Source organism: Astatotilapia calliptera, chromosome 23 (assembly GCF_964374335.1).
Source record: "Astatotilapia calliptera chromosome 23, fAstCal68.1, whole genome shotgun sequence".
NCBI lineage: Eukaryota > Metazoa > Chordata > Actinopteri > Cichliformes > Cichlidae > Astatotilapia > Astatotilapia calliptera.
The window spans coordinates 32,606,165-32,629,611 of record NC_137443.1 but is presented as its reverse complement, the minus strand read 5'-3'; the positions used below and the strand labels follow the sequence as shown (position 1 = coordinate 32,629,611).

Below are 23,447 nucleotides of genomic sequence, written 5' to 3'. Positions count from 1 at the left end.
CAAGGAATGCAGCTCCAAAGAGCAATAACATGGCAGATAAAGAGACAGCAGCAAAGTCCTGAGCAAAGAGTCCCAGCAAGCAGCAGCAGCGGTGTGGACAAACAGGAGGAGAACTGAGGAGACTGTTGGAGTTTGACATTTGCCACCTTTGGAGTAAAATGGCAAGAAGAGACAGTGGAACACAGGACGAAGCTGAAGGAGAACTGCCTGCTTTTGGACTGTTGAAGTGGGAGAGGACAACAGAGTGAGAGGACAACAGAGTGAGAGGAGTGGTGAGAACACATAGGAATTTTGTTATTTAATGTGGGAAATCAAAATTTGGGTTAGCAAACCAGGGGAAAAGAAAACTGACTGTTTAAATTGGAAAATTGAGAAGGGGTCTGAAACACTGCGAAAATAGAAACATATACAAAATCACACACACAAGCAGAACATGCATTAACCCTACTAACACAAACACAAGAGAGCTCATGAAGATTAGACAACATCTTAAGCATGTGAGTCTGTTTATCATCTTTTCCAAGTCACTTAGTGTGATGCAAAGACCAGTGGACTCATAGCACATTACTTAAGAAATGATCAAATAATAGCAGAGAAATGTGTAGGAAAGGCAGCTTTAAGAACACGCCCTGCTGGAGATGCAGCTCCACAGATATGCATTAAACCTGCCTAATGACACAAACACACATGCAATGAAGATCAGCTTGTTATCTCTCATCAGTGTTAAAATAGTGTCAATTTAGCAGACACTTGTTATCAAATACTGAATTTATCCAATGCTGACAATTAACTCTCTAGGTTGCAGGACAACAGTTTAACTTTGTGGGAAAAAAGATTCTGGTTTGACCAACTAGTGATCAGACAATAAATTTAGTCGGTGATATAGTAAATTGGGAGATGCTTCCTGCTTGATTGATGCAGCACAAGTAATTTACTGTATGAGGGAAATTCTCTTTTAGTGATAACATTTTCAACATGCATTTCTGTTGTCCTGTCATCTTAGTGGGTTAATAGCTGATATGCAAATTAGCTGATCGTTCTTAGATTATGATTGAATTCTAGCACAAGTGAATGGGATGTGTTGGAGTTTGTTAGAGTGGAGACTAAAACACTGAGTTTCCTGTTTTGATGTGCGAGTGAATCCTGTACCTAGATACACAACTCTGAATACGTCAGAACAAAATTCTTTTGTGAAGTGCATGACAACATGTCACATGTTTTGTGATGATGGGGAAAAAGGAAAACTGAATAAAATCTGTGGCCTAAATGAGTGAAGAGCACAGACCTGGGGATTAAACTCATAGCTAATAAGACATTAGGCTTGTGTTGTGTGTTGTGCAGCTGATGGTTGGTTTGGAGTGAATCTAGCTGATGATTTTTCTTTTGTTGTGAAGTTGAGCCTGCCAATTAGTATGATGGTATGATAAATCATGCTAATGGTATGATTTACCCTCCTGAGATGAGGAGCTTGTGTCATGACTTAACAAGGCCTTTTTATTTTGATACTTTCACAGTGCACTGAAAGTTTTGTTTGATAATCTCTGTCGTTTGAGCAGATCTGCACGATTAGAACAGAAAGCGCTGTACGACACGTCGTCGAGAAAATTGTTACAAGTGAGTTTCTCCACATTAAAATGCGACAATCGATTCCACTATCAGCAAAGAAATAAAGAATGAATGTATGAATAAATGAGTGAAAGAGAAAAAAAAAACTGTCTGACTGGTAAAAGCTGACAAAAGCTGACGAGACTTTACTGATGTAACACGACTGTGCGAAGTTAACCCCCACCTGACAAAGATGCAGATGAATCTATGTGTGTTTCCTTTTACAGGAGCAGAAAGATGACAGCAACATTCGAGGTTGCGTGATGATTTAACCTTTTATCAGGGGATTTCTAAGAACCACCCCGCAATTCTTCAGCTTGAGACACCTGAGTTAGAAAACACAAACACTGCAGTTGTCTTTCACTCGCAAGGGCAGTCATGGACGCACGACCTGCGTCTCATCACTGTCTGCATGCTTTATTTATACTTTTCTGTGTGTCTGTGTGTGTGTGTGTGTGTGTATGTACAAATAAAACAGAGTTATTCTAAGAACTCTGAGCTGAGGTTCCCCTTTTTCTAGATCTGTATGTTCTTACAGAAAGAGGGAGCTGTTAGTTGTTTATCACACAAGAGTTTCATGTCAAAAGTCACGTAGACATTTGCTTAGTGATAAATAAAGGAATACATTTCATGTAGCTGATCACATATACACAATTTTCCTTTGACAGTGTTAAAATCTCCCAATTCTTTTAATCTTTGGGCTGAAGGAAGGACAATACTCGGTGTATAAATGCTCAATCAACAATTCTTTTATTTCCATACAATTCAACACTTATGAGCATAAGCCATCATGATGGGGAGACATGCATGAAGAGGGTCACAACAAATCTCAAACTGGCGGAGGGTTACTCAAGCTCTTATAGCCTTTAGTGGCCCCCCACCTAGTCGTAAAAGCCTAAACATTCACATTATTTCTCTGTTACGGCGCCTAAGTTATGGCCTCGGCTCCCTGTCTTTCTGCTCTCTGTAAAGGTGGGGGTATGGAATGTGGTCTGTCTCTTCTATTATCGGCACAAGGTCCTCTGCACACAACATTCTCTTCATGATTCAGCAGTATGAAATGTCAAGAAACAGTGTAACACATTCACAGCAGATCAAGGGTACAGGGTAATGCACACCTGTCTAACAAATCCAAAAATGGTCACATTCTTTTAACCCAAAAATATAATGGAAACTAAGCTACATACACAGCACACAATCTAGACTAAAGGAAATTATATGACCTACAGCAGTTAACATAATTCAACTACTTTAACTACAGATATAAGATAACATATGATAACAGAATAATCTCACAACAGTCATGTTGGATATACAAGTTTCTTATATTCAAATACGACAACTGCCCCATAGCATTTTCTTAGTATTGTCTGGCTCCATGAAAGCAACATATAAAGAAATGAGGGGTGGCTCACATTAATATGTATTTATATGTATTGCATTTATTAAAATGCTAAAATTGGCCTACCATAATTTTCTACTTATTACAGTATGATTATAATTGGTAGAGGATTATGATAGTTTATGGAGATAGAACCATAACCTACTACAGCTGTACACAGTTTAAAAAGCTATGGATTCTAATATTCAGCTTGACATTAGACTAGGATAAACGGTGGTTGGCCTTTACAAGTAAAAGGTTTGCTTTTGCAAGGTCATTGACCATTTCAGGTCACTGGCCGTTTCAGGTCACTTACCTTCTAACAAAACAATCCAACCCCCTGTTCCAACAAATGCATAATCTGTTCAATAACAGCACGCAAAGAGCTGCCAAGGTATTCAGTGTTTCAACTTCTTCGCAAGTGGCAAGCTGTGACAATCACCAGGGATTAAACAGCTTCATGTTAGGATACTGGACTGCCAATTTAATCTGACTTGGATTTATGATACACCTCAATCAAGGATAAATAGGATAACAGATTTGTAAGATATTCTTTGTGCAAAAAACAAACAAAAAAAGCACTCTGGTACTAGTGGGATTTCAATTTTGTTTTCCTTTTCTTTTCCTAGATGACTCAACATGCCAACAGGATCTGTGAAACTGCAAAGCATAAAACAACTAGGACAGGAAAACCACAGCTATGAGGTTTCAGATGAAGGTAACGTGCTATTTTTTAATGTAGAGAACTTATTAAGAAAACTGAGATATAATTAACAATGAAAATTATGTTAAACTTCATTTTATAAAAATTAGTTTCAATGACAGATATAAATAATGTATCTGTTGTCTTACAGAACCAACTGGCTCATATATGTAAGTTTAATGTTTTATTTATTGATCATGAGAAATTTTAGAATATCTGAATTTTCTAAGTAAAATGTCATTATCAGTCTTATTATTTTTTTCTGGATCAACTAATAATTTAATGCATTTTAAAAAGACTGTGTCAGTAGTTTCTGTTCTTTTTGCTCAACACATCACTGTCTTTAGATTCAACTCAATCACTTGATAGTTTGGTATATCGCAACCTTGTTAATACAAGTTTGAAAGGATAGAAAAGTACTCTGTTTTACATAATAATCTAATCTGATTTTTCCTTAAATGACACTTCTTATGAAGTCTTGATCTTCCTGAATATTTAATAGATCATTTAATATCAAATTTACTTTAAATGTTAAGCTTAAATATTCAATTCAATTCAATTTTATTTATACAGCACCAAATCACAACAACAGTCGCCTCAAGGCGCTTTATATTGTACAGTAGATTGTACAATAAATATAGAGAGAGTTGATAAGCAATCATCAATTGATGACCCATTAGGTATAAAGATATGACTTGTTCATTTCTTGATAAATACATTAGACTCATGAATTCGTCATATGCCCTGCATGAATGTGTTTCTCAAGTATCTGTTTGTCTAATTACTCACTGTCCTGTTTTCCATGCAGAACAATTACACATTCCAAGAAGGATGAAAAGTAAGTAGCAAGGAGCAGGCTCTGAATACTTTGTCACATTTGAGTAAATAATCAACTCATTGGACTTTTATGTCAAATAGAGCTCAGAAAAATGAAGAGCAACCAGCCATTAGAGTCGGCTTCTTTGAGCTGGTAAAAATGCCTTACACTGTTTGCAACGTCCCCTCCTTTATCAATTTGGATCCACCTAATCTAGTGTGTGCTTTGTGTTGATGCACCTGCCCAGTTCCGCTTTGCCACGTGCAAAGACATACTGATGATGGTGGTGGGTTGCTTGTGCGCATTGCTGCATGGCTCAGCCCAGCCTCTCATGCTGCTGGTGTTCGGCCTGCTCACTGATGCCTTCATCGAGTACGACATTGAGCTACAAGAACTGAGTGACGACCGCAAGGAGTGCGTGAACAACACCATCCAGTGGAAAAAGAACTACACTGCAGCGTACAACCTGTCAGCGCCCATAAACCAGTCAGATATCGGCCTTCTCAATTCAACTCTCGAGATGTTCGTACCACTGGAGAACAGAACATGTGGGTAAGTGGGTTGTGAGAAATACAATATTTCATTTGTCAAAACGAAATATAGTTTAAGCTGTGGCTTCTGTATTGTAATCTCTATGTGTTTTATAGTCCTATAGTATGTCTTTGCACGTGGCAAAGCGGAACTGTGACTTTTGAATAATATGTGTGACTTAACTTACAGGCTTCTTGACATTGAATATGAAATGATGATGTTTGCCTTCTATTACGCTGGGATTGGAGCAGCTGTGTTTTTGCTAGGATACCTTCAGGTTAGTCACGGAATATTTTAATATAAACAAACTTGTGTTATAAGTCATCCTTTACTCATTAAAAACACCCATCAACTGCACTGTGACTCAGATCAGCTCATCCATCATCAGCTCGAAAAATTTTTCTTTTAATGAAATTGATATTTTTAATGCTAAATTATGATCCCTGTATTTTACTATTTTACAAAAAGCTGAAAAAGAGTAAAACACTTTTTTTTAATAAATGCCACAGTAGTTATTTATTTGTATTGTTCTTTTCATTTCCAGTTTTTTTTTTTGTTTAGTTTTTTTACCACAACACACAGGTAATGATTGATTGTAATTTGCAGCACAGGTTGTGATAATTCTAACCACAAAGAAGTGAAGATGTAAGTTGAAAGCGAACAATGCAATCTTCCAAAGCAGGGGGGGGGAGGGGGGGGGGAAATCCAGGCCTCCAGGGCCGGTGTCCTGCAGGTTTTAGATATCACTCTGGGTCAACACACTTGAATCAAATGATTAATTCATTACCAGGCCTCTGGAGAACTTCAAGACATGTTGAGGAGGTCATTTAGCCATTTAAATCAGCTGTGCTGGACACATCCAAAACCTGCAGGACAAGAGCCCTTGAGGCCAGGAGTTGGACACCCCTGCCCTAGAGTCACAATCAGGAAAACCTGATGAGCCTAGGTCTAATCTATTAACGTGGCTTTCCACTATCTCTCCTTGCTCTGTGCTGCTGTTTCTTTATTCTTATGCTTTTTCATTGTACATGTACAATGACAGTAAGAGGCTATTCTATTACTGCTATTTTATGTCCAGTTAACCGCAAGTAACAACCTGGACTTGTGGCATTTTCTGTTTTAGAAGTGTAGGTGTTAGTGGAGGGATGTCTAACCTCACTGCCAAAAGGACATTTGGAACAATACTAGGGAAATGTGAATTCGTGGAAGAAAAGTAAATAAAAAATGGCATGACCTAAAGAGAAGTTGTATTGGGAGGCTACGTAGCACTGAAATTTGAGCAACAGTCTATGGTTTCTAGGTTATTTATCATGATCAGGCTAAACTGAATCTGAAGATCGCTGTAAGTGATGATAGAACCTAAAAACCCTGGGTAAATTGAGAGTTTACTAAAAGCCTCATTCTACCTTTTGAAAAGCTGCACAGGATAAAAAGTGAAGGATTTCAAATAGGTCTGGTGCAGGACTTGAGCAGCTTCTTCTAGTAAAAGATTCCAGGTCATCTTTGATTTCCTCCAGCAATTAAGAAATAAGATGGCTTGAAAATCATTAGTCACTGTTCTACTAATGCCTTCTTTATTTCCTTACTTTATTTATTTATTTTTTCATAAATGTCACTGCTGACAGGGTAACACTTCTGACACACCAACCAAATGAGAGCAAATGTAAATATTCCAGTCCTTTTTAAATCCCAAATATGCCCTTGGTTTCTGCTCAGGAAATATCACATGACTCTGTTGGCTAGTAAAAAATAAAAAGAAATTTTGCACAACATTGCAAAATAACCATCTGGATTATTTTCTCAGCAATGCTCTTCCTGAGCATCAGAAGACTATGTGGAATGTGCATATATCTTCAAATGCTTAGTGTTAACCTACCTCTTAAGCAATGAGTGCCCTTTCATGTGTTAAGTGCCCCTTTAGCTGTTCCACAGGTGTAATTTGTCTTTTTATAAATCAAAAACAAGGTCAGGAGGAAGAGTGCAGGTCCTGATGACACCCTGCTGCCCTGCTTGCTTTTATATTTGCTAATTAACAAAAGTGAACATAACCTCTCTTCAACAACTGACAGATCTCCCTGTGGGTGACTGCTGCTGCCAAGCAGATTCAGCTCATCAGGAAATTGTACTTCAGCAAAGTGATGAGGATGGAGATCGGCTGGTTCGACTGCACCTCTGTCGGGGAGCTCAACACTCGCATGTCAGAGTGAGTAGAACGTGATGATATGGACTACTATGGTTTATCTGTATTACAATTGTTATATCTCTATTCTAGTGACATAAACAAGATCAATGATGCCATTGCGGATCAAGTTTCCATATTTGTGCAGCGTTTCACCACCTTTGTGTGTGGTTTTTGCGTTGGCTTTGTCAAAGGATGGAAGTTAACACTTGTCATAATCGCAGCAAGTCCGCTGATTGGTGTCGGAGCAGGTCTTATGGCTCTGGTGAGACTTGTTTGATATTAAGATTCCAGCTTGATTTTATGACAAAACAGCTTTTTGACTATTCTTGTTGGGGTTGATTACTTTGACCTCAGGGGGTAAATCGTCAAATTCATTTCTCCTGTTTTGTTGAACAAACCTCTCTTGACTTGTCAAGACTTGATTTAACTTTACATTTCAGCTTCACTTCTCCTCTCCATTAACTTGGCATCACTTTGTTGTAACTAGTTTGTGTCTAAGCTAACCGGGATGGAGCTGCAGGCCTATGCTAAAGCTGGGTCTGTAGCTGATGAGGTCCTGTCCTCTATCAGAACTGTGGCTGCTTTTGGAGGAGAGAAAAAGGAAGTGCAAAGGTGAGGTATACAAGAAAGGTACAGCATGTTTACTATTTTCTTTGTACTTCTAAGGGTAGCTCAAATGAACTCTTCTTTTCTTCTAAAGGTACGACAGGAACCTGGTCTCCGCTCAGCGCTGGGGCATTAGAAAGGGTTTGATTGTGGGGTTTTTCACTGGCTTTATGTGGCTGGTTATCTTCCTTTGTTATGGTCTGGCCTTCTGGTATGGCTCCTCACTGGTTGTGGACACTAAAGAATACACACCAGGAACACTGCTGCAGGTATCACATATATTATGCCAAAATATGAATTGCAGCCTATAATAACGGGTAAATCCTGCTTATCTAAATTTGTAACTTTTTGACTTTTCTGCCCTATTTATTTTGCTTTATACATGTTTATTAGTGCAAGATAAAACAACAAAGTGGCACTTTAAAATAACCTTTCATCGCTCTTGATAAAATCCAGATTTGTTACACTGAAGAGTATAATATACTGACTTTTATATGTTATTTTAGGTGTTCTTTGGGGTTCTGATAGCAGCCATGAATTTGGGGCAAGCCTCTCCGTGTCTGGAGGCTTTTGCGTCAGGTCGTGGAGCTGCGACTATAATCTTTGAGACTATAGACAGAGTGAGAAGACTTGACTTGATATCTTTTAAGCCTTTCCACAGAAAACCATTGACCTTTTTTTAACATTGCACCTTTTAAAATGATACCAGGAGCCAGAGATTGACTGCTTATCTGAAGCTGGATATAAGCTCGACAGGGTCAAAGGGGACATTGAATTTCACAATGTCACCTTCCACTACCCATCCAGACCTGAAGTAAAGGTACTTACAGACATCTACACACATATGCATAGTTGAGATGGTTCTGGTTTCAGGATCTTGTCACAAAGTGTCCTGTCTTTGCTAAGATCCTGGACCAGCTCAATGTTGTAGTGAAGTCGGGGGAGACCACAGCCTTTGTGGGGTCAAGCGGAGCTGGGAAGAGCACCGCCATTCAACTCATCCAGCGTTTTTATGACCCTAAAGAGGGGATGGTAGGTGTGAAGCTCCAAATGGTCACGTTCATCATTCATCAGACTCTTTCATCAGAGTGTGATGATTACCTGGATACACACCTCCATCCTTTGAAGCTTTATTCTAGCTATTTTTAAAATAACCATCCCCTAAAGCTGATGGAAGTACACGATAATCCGTTTCATTATTCAGCAAATGGATCCTAACAGCCTCATTTTTCACTTTTACTGGAATTACAGGCCCATACACCCCACACTGTCTTATTTCTTTAAGCTTCTTGAGTAGAAAATAGCCTGTTATTGCCCGATGAAGGGCATCCATAAGACTAACAACCCTATGATTTGAAACTAGGATTGTTGCAAAGACAGAAAGAAACAAGGAAATGCATTATAGCAGCAAAGTGCTGTAATAGCATCATCCATCAATTTTAGCACAAGCACCTGCTCTCTGTGGCCTCCATCTCAGGTGACCCTGGATGGTCATGACATCAGAGGGCTGAACATCCAGTGGCTGCGTTCTCTGATCGGTATAGTGGAGCAGGAGCCTGTGCTGTTTGCCACGACCATTGCAGAGAACATACGCTACGGTCGCCCTGGTGTCTCTGACAAGGACATCATCACTGCTGCAAAGGAGGCCAACGCGTACAACTTCATCATGGACCTGCCACAGGTGCAGATGAGCAATAGGCTTTTAAGCTTTATAGGTGATCACAACGTTTAAGCACTGGCTGACAACTTTTTTCCTTTCTTGATAGAAATTTGACACCTTGGTCGGGGAGGGTGGAGGCCAGATGAGCGGCGGGCAGAAACAGAGGATTGCTATAGCACGAGCGCTGGTCAGGAACCCTCGTATCCTGCTGCTGGACATGGCTACCTCAGCTCTTGATAACGAGAGTGAAGCTGTAGTTCAAGCAGCTTTGGATAAAGTATGTCTGGCTCATCTACGACTAAATTAGATATTTAATGACGAAAGGTTCAAAATTTGTAAGACTTCTTAAAAAAATGGCTGCCACCGTCACTACAAGGGCCAAATACTGACAAAACTAAAATTTTCAGCCTCTGTTTTGGAATGAAGAAGAAATGATCAAATATAAGTAAGTATTTAAGTATTTTAAACTTCCTCACAGGTACGAATGGGCCGCACAACTATCTCTATTGCTCATCGTCTGTCCACCATAAAGAACGCTGATGTGATTGTGGGCTTTGAGCACGGCCAGGCCGTAGAGAGGGGAAAACACAATGAACTTCTGGAGAGGAAGGGTGTCTACTTCACTCTTGTCACCCTGCAGAGCCAAGGAGACAAGGCTCTGAATGAAAAGGCTCGGCAAAGTAGGTCCAGCCCTTTGGGAATGACGAAATCCACTCTGCTTCAATCTAAATGTTTTGAAAGACTTATGCATGTAGATATTACAAGAATCTAGTGAATGTGACCATCTCCTTCTATTGATTTTCTTATTTCTTAGTGGCCGACCATGAAGACGAGCCCGAGAGACTAAAGCTATCTAGAGCAGGCAGTTACCGTGACAGTTTGAGGTATTACACAAACTCGTGCCCAATCACTCCTTCTCTTCATCACATTTGCTCATTTTCTTGGTTGAGTTTTTATCCATTTTCTTGGGCCTGACTGTGCATCTAAATAGGATTATTATAGTAGTAATTTTGTAGCTGAAATTGACTTTTGTCAGTGCATAAACTGGCACCTTAATTTTCTTAATCACCCTTTTGCATTTAATCTGACATTTGGAACATTTAGCTGACACTATCATCCAGAGCCACTATACAACAGGTACGACAGTAGAGGAGGCTAGAGGTACTCTGTCACCCCAATACAAGCATCCAGTAATCAGTGCCACAATAGCAGCACCACTCACAAACTCGAGTACCTACAATATTCAGTAACCTATAATGTGCATTACTCTTTTTTTTCTGTAATTAACTGATTAATTCTTTGCAGAGCCTCCATCCGCAGGCGGTCCAGGTCCCAGTTGTCAAACCTGATCCCAGAAGCCTCCGTTCCAACTGGAGACATTTCTATATCTCGACCAGATAACGACAAGGTGTGTATGTGTGGGTGTGAGTGGGTTTGTGTTTCTTTTATGTATGAAACGTTTGCCAACAAACAGCCAACAAAAGTTACAAACCAGTGGAGTATAAAACTACTTGTTTGTATTTGTAGTTTTTTTTAATCCATGCTTAAACATTATATTATTATAATGCTCCTGCGTAATATAACTTTATATATTTATGCTCAGAATGCATTCCTAGAAGAGGACGATGAACTTGTGGAACCTGCTTCAGCTGCCAGGATCCTAAAGTACAACACACCTGAGTGGCCATATATGCTTTTTGGATCCATTGGGGCTGCAATAAATGGAGGGGTCAACCCCGTCTACTCTCTGCTGTTCAGTCAAATCCTGGCGGTGAGGTTCAAGTCTCATGTTTTGAATCTGAATCTAAAAGCTTGTAGAATGTAGGCATTAAGTTTTGGACCAAACCAGATGTACAAATCAAACGAGGGGCAAAAGCAGCAGTCAACATATAGTCGCACCAGAAGCTGAAAATGCAGTGTTCCCTTCATATTGTTCAGCATACAGTTTATGTCAGGAAAGCATTTATGTCAACCTCATATAATTCACTCAACAATATTGTGAATTTCTAGTACTGACATTTTCCACAGGAAGAACAGAACAGAAGTGGCAAAATGGTTGCACAATCACCAAGCTAGCAGTTAGATGTAATTCAGTTAAATCTATTATTGCCAAACTGTGTTCTTCATCTCTTATGGTTTGGAGGTGCACTAGTGCTGCTGGAAAGGAATGTATGCTCCCATGCACGAAACAACTAAGTGCATAGACTTCAGTGCATTAAAAAAAAAACCAATGTAATTATATTTACACACAAATAATTAACGTTAGGTACAATAGAATAAACAACATTTTTTTAAAATTTTAATTGTTAAATAACAATTTTTAAAAATTGTTATTTAATATTCATTATGTTGATGTGAATGATAATTTTTTTTAATTATTCAGTTGCCCTTTTTTTTTAAAATCCTATAATATAGTTAAAATTCCTTCCTATATAATGTGTTTCTCTTTTCCTGTAAAATACCCAGAAGTCCCCAGGAAACCACTGTTTATTCGGGGCAGGGCTAGACCGGCCATTGGGCATACCGGGCATTTGCCTGGTGCTGCTCGTGATTTTTCGTTTTTATGGGCCGATGGGGTTTTATTTCTTGTCCTTTTTTAACGGTATAAATGAACGGTGGTGGATTGGCCAGTTGGTCATGATCGACTCTGGGCTGGACCAATTACAGCCCAGAGTTTACACTAACTCACACATATCCACACATGTCCAGCTGTAAATGACAGCTGGACATGTGTGAGTTAGTGTGTTAAGCACTTTTAGATTTGTGTGTCTCTTATCTTTTTTATGACACTGACATATGCACATGAAATATGGCTATAAAGTCATGTAAAACTGTACATGAGACTCAAGCTCTTACTTCAAATCAGAAGACTTTGACAAACGACTGGTTTAGTTTGACAGTGAACTGTGATATTCATTTTGCAAATTTCCTTCTAATTAGCAGCAGTGACCAATACATTATCTGTGTAAATGATATGTTAGCTGGCTAGTATAATGGAATGGCTTTTATATAGCATTTTCCTAGTCTTACTAATCACTCAAACCCCAATATTCAAACAGCCCTTTATTCTATGACTCTGAGTTTAATCACATGACAGTTTTAAAAACTCTAGCCCTGTCAGTTTGGTTTGCCGTTAGTTTGCTGACTTATTAAAATGAATTTTAATACCCACTAAATATTTTCCAGTGTAAATGTTTCGTGCTATCCCACCCTTGAGGTCCTGTTAAACCATCATCAGATTCTTTTAAGTACAGTGACACTGTGAGCTGAAATAAAATAAAATCAAATAAGTCAATGAAATTCTTCATTTATTTGAAAGCACTTTTTAAATGCCTATATGTGTTTTAGACTTTCTCAGTACAAGATCCTGTGGCTCAGAGGAAGGAGATCAACAGCATCTGCCTGTTCTTTGTTGTGGTTGGCATTGTCTCTTTCTTCACCCAGTTGCTGCAGGTAGAGTAGTTCACTTGCAATACTGATTTCTTTAGTGCTTCTTTGCAGCCTTAACACCTGCTGGTGGTCAAGGTTGAAGGAAGGTCATAAGAGACCTGTTTATTTTGGTAAATAAATGCCTTCTGCTGAAGGAAAACATTTCCTTACATCCTGCAAAGCAAAGGCTTTATACTCAATTTATGAGTGGGAAACCTTTTTTTTTTTAGGTTACTCATTCAGTAGATCACATTCGGTATGAAATCACTGTGGAAGTGTTTTGGATTTAATATTTTGGGTGTGCGTGTGTCTCCAGGGTTACGCCTTCTCTAAGTCTGGAGAACTGCTGACCCGCAGGTTACGTCGGCTTGGCTTCCAAGCCATGCTGGGCCAAGAGGTTGGATGGTTTGATGATCACAGGAACAGTCCAGGAGCTCTGACCACACGTCTGGCCACTGATGCCTCACAAGTGCAAGGAGTGAGTTATAGCTTTAATGAAAAAAACAAAACAAAAAAATAAAGTACATCTTCATGTATATTGGGCTATAAAGTTATGCTTATAATTAAATCAGCTACTTGGATGCTGAAACTAAACACAGTATAAAAAATGGATATGCTGTGATGTCACACATTGTTTCTGATAAGATTATTTATAGTTTTAGCTTTAGTTTAGCCTAACCTGGGCTATCAGCTAGCCATTCCTTGATATCACTGGTATCACTGGAACTCTTGCTTAAGCTGCTGAGCTTTCTGTTTCTTTTTACACGTTTCAATAAATTCTAAAAAGTCATATTCAGCTTAGAATGTAATTTCTATCATTTATGTAGTTTATGTCTTTTCTTTTTAAATCACAATTTTAGCCTAAATTGCACATGTTTCTTAATTCTAGCAAGTTTGAGAATAAACAACTGAAATAATTGTGTAATAGCTTGTTTGTTGTTTATAGAATCTTATATGTATTAAAATTTTGTTCAGTCCATGTGGACAATCACCAGAAGTCTGAGTCAAGTGACATCATTGCTCTCTTCCTCCAAGGCTACGGGCTCACAGATCGGCATGATCGTCAACTCTCTGGCAAACATTGGCGTTGCACTTATCATTTCCTTCTACTTCAGCTGGAAGCTCACACTGCTGATCCTTTGCTTTCTGCCGTTCATTGCTCTGTCAAGTGGCTTCCAGGCTTCAATGCTCACAGGTTTCGCCAAACAGGACAAGGAGGCCATGGAAGCGGCTGGACAGGTCAGATATGATTCCTATTTTACTTGCATTTCATATCAGTTTACGTCATCCTCCAGTCTGAAAATAGTACAAGTGCATTATTCAGATATAGAATGACAAGTAAAATGCATCATTACAGTCCTGAACTACAGTTTTAGGCTGCAGGTTTCATCCCTGCAAAAACCTGCAGCTGAACATTTATCGGGGTCCAGGGTTCAATTTAATAATTTTTTTGTTCCTGTAATTTGGGGAGTGAAGTATTCAGTTAATAATATCAGGCTCCAATGGTGTAGGGGCCAGCCATGTTCAAAATGCAGTCAGGATGCTACTGATAAAATTTTAGGAGAATACAGTGGGCTGAAAAGTTCACAGTAAAAAGTGGACTACAAACTTTCTTTATGCTATGTGAATTATCCTAATGCAGTAAGCCCAACCCATTTAAGTAAAGTGGATTAGATGTAAATTTAATAATACCTAAGGGCGGAAACTAGATAACTGTAGCTGCAAAAAACAGGACATAGATAAGAAAGAGCAGCTACGTTATCTACATCCTTTTCTCCTTTGCACATTAAAGCACACAACAACTAGGCTTGCTTTAGACTTTACTCTAGTCCTTTATGCCCAGATTTCTGGTGAAGCTCTGAACAACATTCGCACCATCGCTGGCTTGGGGAAGGAGAAGACCTTTGTGGAGATGTATGAGGCCCAGCTGGACGCGCCATATCAAGCAGCCCTGAAGAAGGCGAATGTATATGGAGCTTGCTATGGTTTTTCCCAGTGCATAATTTTCTTGACAAACTCAGGCTCCTACAGGTTTGGAGGTTATTTGGTGCAAAAGGAGGGGCTCCATTTCAGTTTGGTGTTCAGGTGAGAGTCAAGTCAATGTATATGATGTATATGTCTAATACTAGTCTGCATCATCCTAAAAAGATAACTTCAGTAAAGGGTTAAAAATTATTTGTAATAAGGACATCTTTTTTTAAAGGTCCCCCAAAACACATACTCGAGACAACTTTGTAGATTTTTCTTCTTGTAAATTGTGCATAAACTTGTTGATGGCTCCCAAAAGCATTTGGTCAAAGTGAAACTTGCTAATGTACATTTAGCCTACAATTAGTGGGAGTGTAAGTATACATTTGAGCCTGTATGTATAATTTCAAACTTGTATATAATTGTGAACAACAATTGAGTTGTTAAAAAAAACAGCAAAAAAGATTGTTTCGTTAAAGTCATGAAAAATGCATCTTGGAGGAAGAACAATTCAAAGGGTTAATTTAAGTCCAAAGTTACCATAATGTTACTGCCCACGATGAGTGAAAAAGTCTGACCACACTTAACCAATGTGTATCGTGTGCATATGTGTGTAGGTGGTATTTCCACGTTCCCAAATCATGGTGCAGTACAGTGGGCTTTCATTGTTGCTGGGGTCTATTTGTGCTTTTGTTATCTCTTACAGGGTAATTTCAGCCATTGTCACCAGTGGCACAGCCCTCGGCAGAGCCTCCTCTTACACACCTGACTATGCCAAAGCCAAGATCTCAGCAGCACGTTTTTTCCAGCTACTAGACCGCGTGCCTCAGATCAGTGTCTACAATGACAAGGGAGAAAAATGGGTAAGGTGGTGCATAAGTTATGTGTGAAGTACCATGCACTTTGAAGGTGTAAGAAATGTGGGTGAATGTCTTTTTTATTTATGTGTTTTTATCCTCTCTGACCCTCACTCTGCTTTGTTTTCAGGATAACTTCCAAGGGAACATTGACTTCATTGACTGCAAGTTCACCTACCCCTCTAGGCCAGACATCCAAGTCCTGAATGGGCTGAATGTTTCAGTGAAACCTGGCCAGACACTGGCCTTTGTGGGCAGCAGTGGCTGTGGGAAGAGCACTAGTGTACAGCTGCTGGAGAGGTTTTATGATCCCAACCACGGCAAAGTGGTAAGAGAGACAAAATACAACAGGCTTAATACGCAACAGGCTCAATATGTAAACCAAATGAGTATGTTATGAATGGCTCATATTGTAAAAAATGGAGATACCAATAGTATCTTAGAGCTTTTATTTTATTATTGAGGTGGCTGTAGCTCAGCATGTAGAGTAGGTCATCTACTAATTGGAAGGATGGTGGTTTGATACCTGGCTGCTCCAGTCTGCTTGACTGGGCAAGATACTGAACCCCAAGTTGCTCTCTGATGCGTTCATCGAAGTGTAAATGTTTGCGGCAGACAAATGCTAGTGAAAGATACAGTGGGGCAAAAAAGTATTTAGTCAGCCACCGATTGTGCAAGTTCCCCCACCTAAAATGATGACAGAGGTCAGTAATTTGCACCAGAGGTACACTTCAACTGTGAGAGACAGAATGTGAAAAAAAAATCCATGAATCCACATGGTAGGATTTGTAAAGAATTTATTGGTAAATCAGGGTGGAAAACAAGTATTTGGTCAATAACAAAAATACAACTCAATACTTTGTAACATAACCTTTGTTGGCAATAACAGAGGTCAAACGTTTACTATAGGTCTTTACCAGGTTTGCACACACAGTAGCTGGTATTTTGGCCCATTCCTCCATGCAGATCTTCTCGAGAGCAGTGATGTTTTGGGGCTGTCGCCGAGCAACACGGACTTTCAACTCCCGCCACAGATTTTCTATGGGGTTGAGGTCTGGAGACTGGCTAGGCCACTCCAGGACTTTCAAATGCTTCTTACGGAGCCACTCCTTTGTTGCCCGGGCGCTGTGTTTTGGATCATTGTCATGTTGGAAGACCCAGCCTCGTTTCATCTTCAAAGTTCTCACTGATGGAAGGAGGTTTTGGCTCAAAATCTCACGATACATGGCCCCATTCATTCTGTCCTTAACATGGATCAGTCGTCCTGTCCCCTTGGCAGAAAAACAGCCCCATAGCATGATGTTTCCACCCCCATGCTTAACAGTAGGTATGGTGTTCTTGGGATGCAACTCAGTATTCTTCTTCCTCCAAACACGACGAGTTGAGTTTATACCAAAAAGTTCTACTTTGGTTTCATCTGACCACATGACATTCTCCCAATCCTCTGCTGTATCATCCATGTGCTCTCTGGCAAACTTCAGACGGGCCTGGACATGCACTGGCTTCAGCAGCGGAACACGTCTGGCACTGCGGGATTTGATTCCCTGCCGTTGTAGTGTGTTACTGATGGTGACCTTTGTTACTTTGGTCCCAGCTCTCTGCAGGTCATTCACCAGGTCCCCCCGTGTGGTTCTGGGATCTTTGCTCACCGTTCTCATGATCATTTTGACCCCACGGGATGAGATCTTGCGTGGAGCCCCAGATCGAGGGAGATTATCAGTGGTCTTGTATGTCTTCCATTTTCTGATGATTGCTCCCACAGTTGATTTTTTCACACCAAGCTGCTTGCCTATTGTAGATTCACTCTTCCCAGTCTGGTGCAGGTCTACAATACTTTTCCTGGTGTCCTTCGAAAGCTCTTTGGTCTTGGCCATGGCGGAGTTTGGAGTCTGTGAGAGCCAGAGATTTTCCTTGTTTGAGGTGACCAAATACTTATTTTCCACCCTAATTTACAAATAAATTCTTTACAAATCCTACCATATGAATTCATGGATTTTTTTTTCACATTCTGTCTCTCACAGTTGAAGTGTACCTCTGGTGCAAATTACTGACCTATGTCATCATTTTAAGTGGGGGAACTTGCACAATCGGTGGCTGACTAAATACTTTTTTGCCCCACTGTAGATAGAAAGCACTAAGGTAGAAATTCTCTTAAAATTTGCATCTACTGAGATCTGCTAAGCTAGCTACCTTTAGTGAAAGTCTGCTTTACCTGCTTCTTTTTCATGAACTGAATTAGTTCCTGTCTTTTTAAGGATGCAGAAAATTATTTACTAAAGTATAATAAACCATATGCTAAAGTATAGAATTTTCATTTGACTTTCTGTTGTAAAGGTTACAGTATTACAGTGTTTTTGCAGCATTTTTCTTTTTGTTGCTTTGCTTTGCATTTTACCACAACTCTTTCTTTTGATGAATTATTACCATATGTAGTTTCATTGTAGAGTAGCAATCCTTTAAAAAGTGACACTAGTCCACTCTATGCTACTTTAACTTAAAAAATATGTGCTGTTACAAGTTACTTTTTAAATTTTCATTTGATATAAAACCATGTACTTAAGTTTTAAAGTGTAACTTTATCTAATTAAAGTAACCAACAATCTACAAAATGGAACAATTGAATTGAATTGAAATTGAAATTCAGTTTTTCATGCGTACAAGTACTGCTCTTCATTTGAAAATAACTGTATGTTCAATACAAGATTAAAAAAAACGTGTACTGTAGCCTTAAAAAAAAATCTGACTCTGCACAAAATGGAGAGTTCTGACTTAAAACTGCCAATATTATACTGTCACAGCAGTTGCTGACCTTTTTGGAAATGTCAGATATCTCATTTTGGAATGAATGAGTCACACTGTGTGTATAGTCTCTGCTTTCATCTTTTTTTCTCATGAGGCTCATTTATACTTTGATGTCACTATGAAAGTGAAACGTGTAATTTGTCTCAGTCAAAGAATAATTGCTGGACATTCAGTGAGCACGGTGGTGGAAGTATTTCATGTCACTTCATCTTTCAGTCAGACATTCTTGCTGACTCTGTGCTGTATTTTATAAAATGGAGCACTCTACCCAGGATGATCGTTTTGATTTTATGCCAGGAAGATATTCATGCCAGGATTCAAATGGCCCTAATTGAGCTGGAAGTGGTTTGGAAACACATAGTCCTGATTCTCTGTCTGAGATTTAAAAAGGACACGATCACCTCTGCATAGTTATGAGAGAAATTACAGTCCAGATAGTAGTCTGATGGCTCATTAACTGGATTGTATTTCTAGTCTTTTGATTCTTACATTGCTTTGTACTAATGGAAAAATCAATTACTTCCTGCAGCTGATTGATGGCCATGACACCACTCGCGTCAACGTGTCTTTCCTGCGTTCCAAGATTGGCATCGTGTCCCAGGAGCCCATCCTGTTTGACTGCAGCATCGCAGAGAACATTAAGTATGGCGACAACTTGCGAGAAATCAGCATGAATGAGGTCATCTCTGCCGCAAAGAAGGCCCAGCTTCATGACTTTGTCATGGCCCTTCCTGAGGTACGATAAATAGTTTGTATATGATGCTTGTGGCTGGGATTCAAAAAGAGACAAAATTAAATAAAGTTTACTGTTTGAGCAGTAAACAGGCTGGCAACATGTAGTCAATCAGGAAAGGTAAACAACAGGGAAAAAGGACTCTATGCACTGAGTGACGATCAAGTGCACAGGTTGCAGTGTCCTCCTATTTTCTTCTTCATTATAATACTTGTTCTAACATGTTGATTAGGCATGTTGAAATGTGATTAGTCCACATTAATATGGACATTCACTTGTGCTTTTAGTAGAGATGAACAATGGGCAGCTTGGGTTTGATTACAGTCAGTCAGTCATCAGCTATTACTTATCTAAATGATTGTTTTAAATACCTTCTCAGCCCTGAATTTTACCATTATGCATCCCTAACTTTTGCCTACTCTTTAGATGCCAAATGTCAAAGTTCCTTGTAAAATCCATTAGTTTTCACATTATAAGGCTTAGGTTCAATAATTTATTCTGTAAGCCATTAATGTGTCATTTATACCCCATTCTTCCAAGACTAGACGAAGAAGCTTCACCATTAATTGCTGACTTTTATAGAAAGGCAAACAGAGACAGGTATAAATCATATGTTTGTAGTGACTGTCCTGTGTGGACCACCTTATCTCTGAAAACAAACAGTTGTTCATGAGCTCAGAATCCAACCCGTATCAAGGCAAAGTGAGTAATAGACACGTCAGCACACCATGTGAAATGGACATGCATGCAAAAGTTGCAGTAAGTTGCATTAAGCTGCAGGACCAGCAGAGGGAGATGTTTTATTATAAGGCAACATGAAAAAAAAACCCCAGACATTATGAACACAGCCACCTAACTTCATTGTTTCTGGCGATTAAGGACTCTTTGGGTATTTTGTGGGGTTTACCAACAACAGTAAAGTAAACAATTCGTATTAAAAATCCAACATGCAGCTGCTCCCTTGTTACAGATAGTCAACACATTTGATAACATCAACTTTGATTTTGGATGTTTATAACAGACGCCCTTCCAGCTTGAACTGAACCAACAATCTTTCATTTCTTAAGCAAATATGTAAATCACAGTTCAATTCAGCTTTATTTATATAGTGCCAATTCACAACAATAGTTGTGTCATTTATATTATAAGGTAAATAATATTAGAAAGAATCCCAAAAATCAAATGACTCCCTGTGAGCAAGCACTTGGAGACAGTGGAGTGAAAAACCCTCCAGCGGAACCAGGTTCAGGGCGATGTGGCCATCCACCATGACTGCTTGAGGTTGATGTTAAAGAGAAGAGAGCACAGAGATACGGGGCAAAAAGCAAACTATAATTGCCAATAATTTAATAAAGTAGCGTATAGACACACAGAGAGTGAAAAGAGATGAGGAAAGCCCCCCGGCAGTCTAAGGTCATTGCACGATGACTAAGGGATGGTTCAGAGTTACCTGATCCAGCCCGAACTACAGTAGCCTAATCTTAAAAGTAGTGCCTGTCTTCCAAATCCAGACTGGGAGCTGGTCCCACAGTAGAGAGGCATGAAAGGAATGAAAGTGCTCTGTAAGGATAATAAGGTACTATGGAGCCTGATTACTCAAGATTTTGTATGTGAGGAGAAGTATTGTAAGTTCCACTCTCAATTTAACAGGAAGCTGTTAATAGTCAAGTCTGGGATGTTCCAATGTGATGCCAATGTCCTTTACGTTTCTGGACGTAACTGACACAACTTCAAGTTAACAATGACAATTGCTTTGCTAAATGCCCACACACCCTCACAAATCCCAGTTTTAATGAAGACACACTATTGAAACAGGTACAGGTAGAAATGGTGGCTACAATGCTACAAAAGCCTGACTACTCATCAGTGTTTTTGTTAGTTGTTGAAATGGAAAATGTGGCTTCCTGGCTGAGTTCCACATACACTCAGCTTTAACAGCACTCTGGGTTCGGGGATCTTTCACTAATAGAACTCTTGGAAAGAGCTCATATTGTGTTATCAGCAGTAGCTGTTTCTGCGATTGCACAAAAATCATTTTTATGGAAGATGGAAGTTTGCAATCAAGTGTTACGTACATGACATAACAGCTGAGCTATGTTTGGAGAATTTAAAAAAAAGCATCACTAACTACTGATGTTTTCTGCTTACTCTCATTGTTTGTTTATGTCGTTTTCAGTGTCTACTTATTTTTTAAGTACTGTATTGAAAAATTGCCTATAGACACAAATTTTGTTCTCTCCCCGTGCTTCAGAAATACGACACCAACGTGGGCTCTCAGGGGTCTCAGTTATCTCGTGGCCAGAAGCAGCGCATTGCCATCGCCAGGGCAATCATACGTGACCCTAAGATCCTGCTCCTTGACGAGGCTACCTCCGCCCTGGACACCGAGAGCGAGAAGGTATGCTTCGCTGAACTCTGAACAGCTTCCATTTGCTGAGTCCACAAACTCAACATCACAGCGTAGTGCAGCTGCTTGATATTCTCCGGGCACACAGAGCAAAGAGAGCAGGCACTTAATTATTATTATCATTAACATCACTACCATTCATCATCCCTATTATTATCACCAACAGCTTACAGTTCATACCAACCCTCCAGTACAGCCTTTTTAAGATGAATACAGTCAGTTTGGTCTGTGCTGTAGCTTTTACAGCTCCAATAGCTGAACCACGCTGAGGAGCAGAGGCCTCTGCAGTGTACTGAGCCTCTGGAACATTCTAATGATAGTAATCAGCCCATGATTGTGAAATTGCTATAATTGTGAGGCTTGTGTGTCTGCTACGTGAGAGAATTGATCATGGCTCCTGACTATGTATGTGTGTGTGTCTTTGTGAGCACTAATTCATGTGTCCCGTGACAGACTGTGCAAGAAGCCCTGGACAAAGCCAGACAGGGACGGACCTGCATCGTCATTGCCCATCGCCTCTCTACCATCCAGAACTCTGACATCATTGCCGTCATGTCCAGAGGCATTGTGATCGAGAAAGGAGCACACGACCAGCTCATGGCCCTGAAGGGGGCCTATTACAAGCTGGTTACAACAGGAGCACCGATCAGCTAACCGCTCAGGGAAACATTGTTACTGCTGTAATGTCAAGTGAGGACTTGATGCCATACTTTAAATAATAAAGTATGTAGAAAAGACCTAAGAAGTGGTTGACTTAGCTGTTTACTTCTACAGTATTTATTTTTGTGAAAGGAGTCTTTTAAGAGGTAAAAAAGTATTTGCCCGGATTTCTTATTTGTCACAGTTTGGTTTTTTTTTCCAATTTAAACAAATGTTATTATTAGACAAAGGTCAGACTAATCAGTGTAATCAGAGTAAATACAAAATTCAGTTTTTAAATCATTTTATTTATAAAGAGAAAAAAAAGGCAATGCAAACCCAACTGGGCCTAAATGAGATTAACCTCATTTTTTTGTACAACTGAGTTCATTATCACGAACCCCACCCAGGCCAGGTCTGTTGAAACAAGATATTCAACAGGACTTATTAAATACATTCAAATAGATAAATAGAATAGACTTTAACCTTAAACAGGCTGTTCATGCTTGTAAAGCCTCCAAAGACACATTGCCAGTTATTGCAGTTCCACACAGGGACAGGTAGGATTGGATAACCTTTTTCCCCCTAAATTAAATCATCATTGAAAAACTGCTTTACTTGATTTTTCTTTGTCTAATTATAACATTTCTTTAATGATCTGAAACATTTAACGGTGACAAATATGCAGAAAACTAAGAAATCAGTAAGGAGGCAAATACTGTATGTGATTCACACATCTTGTATGGTGGTATTTTAAGCTAGCCAATCAGTGTCTTTCTTTTATTTACTCTGTTTTTTAATCTCGTTGATACTGGCTTTGTCTCATTGCCTACACCTTCACTCTTAGCAGCCAAATATTCTTTTTATACATCAGAAAAACTGAAAAAAGTCCACAGCTGACCATTGCAATACAGTTTTTAATGGAAAATGGCTTGTAAGCTGGTTTTATATTCAACCAGTGATGTTGAGCAACTGAACACATTGATAACAGCATAGACTTGTTTACTTCTGTGTTATCATTTTGAAATTGTATTTTTTTTCTTTTACTTGTTCAAGTTTCACCATAGTTATTATATGTTTATTACTGACTTGTAATTTTGCAAATTAAAATTTCAAACAAAAGACAA

At 39.3% G+C, this 23,447-nt stretch overlaps 1 protein-coding gene across 2 annotated transcripts; it reads left to right on the top strand.

The window, feature by feature from the left end:
* abcb11b (ATP-binding cassette, sub-family B (MDR/TAP), member 11b) lies at positions 1-23,447 on the top strand. Of its 2 annotated transcripts, none has more exons than XM_026158891.2 (29): positions 1-272; positions 3,616-3,704; positions 3,841-3,859; positions 4,498-4,527; positions 4,608-4,659; positions 4,754-5,058; positions 5,227-5,314; positions 7,107-7,240; positions 7,310-7,481; positions 7,707-7,831; positions 7,920-8,094; positions 8,332-8,445; positions 8,535-8,645; positions 8,732-8,857; positions 9,303-9,506; positions 9,592-9,762; positions 9,964-10,165; positions 10,300-10,369; positions 10,791-10,893; positions 11,089-11,256; positions 12,834-12,938; positions 13,231-13,392; positions 13,950-14,153; positions 14,758-14,999; positions 15,589-15,745; positions 15,870-16,067; positions 19,071-19,277; positions 21,526-21,672; positions 22,135-23,447. In XM_026158891.2, exons 2-29 carry the CDS (start codon positions 3,626-3,628, stop codon positions 22,333-22,335), a joined length of 4,071 nt encoding a protein of 1,356 aa, XP_026014676.1. In that variant the 5' UTR covers positions 1-272; positions 3,616-3,625; the 3' UTR covers positions 22,336-23,447. The 2 variants fall into 2 exon arrangements, with proteins under 2 accessions (XP_026014676.1, XP_026014675.1); XM_026158890.2 differs by lacking the exon at positions 1-272 and adding an exon at positions 3,375-3,528.

Excerpts from the sequence above, each read along its gene's own strand:
- abcb11b (XM_026158891.2), top strand. The coding sequence starts at position 3,626 with ATGCCAACAGGATCTGTGAAACTGCAAAGCATAAAACAACTAGGACAG. Across the intron at positions 4,528-4,607 it reads CATTCCAAGAAGGATGAAAA|AGCTCAGAAAAATGAAGAGC; the intron begins GTAAGTAGCAAG and ends TATGTCAAATAG. Across the intron at positions 4,660-4,753 it reads GAGTCGGCTTCTTTGAGCTG|TTCCGCTTTGCCACGTGCAA; the intron begins GTAAAAATGCCT and ends GCACCTGCCCAG.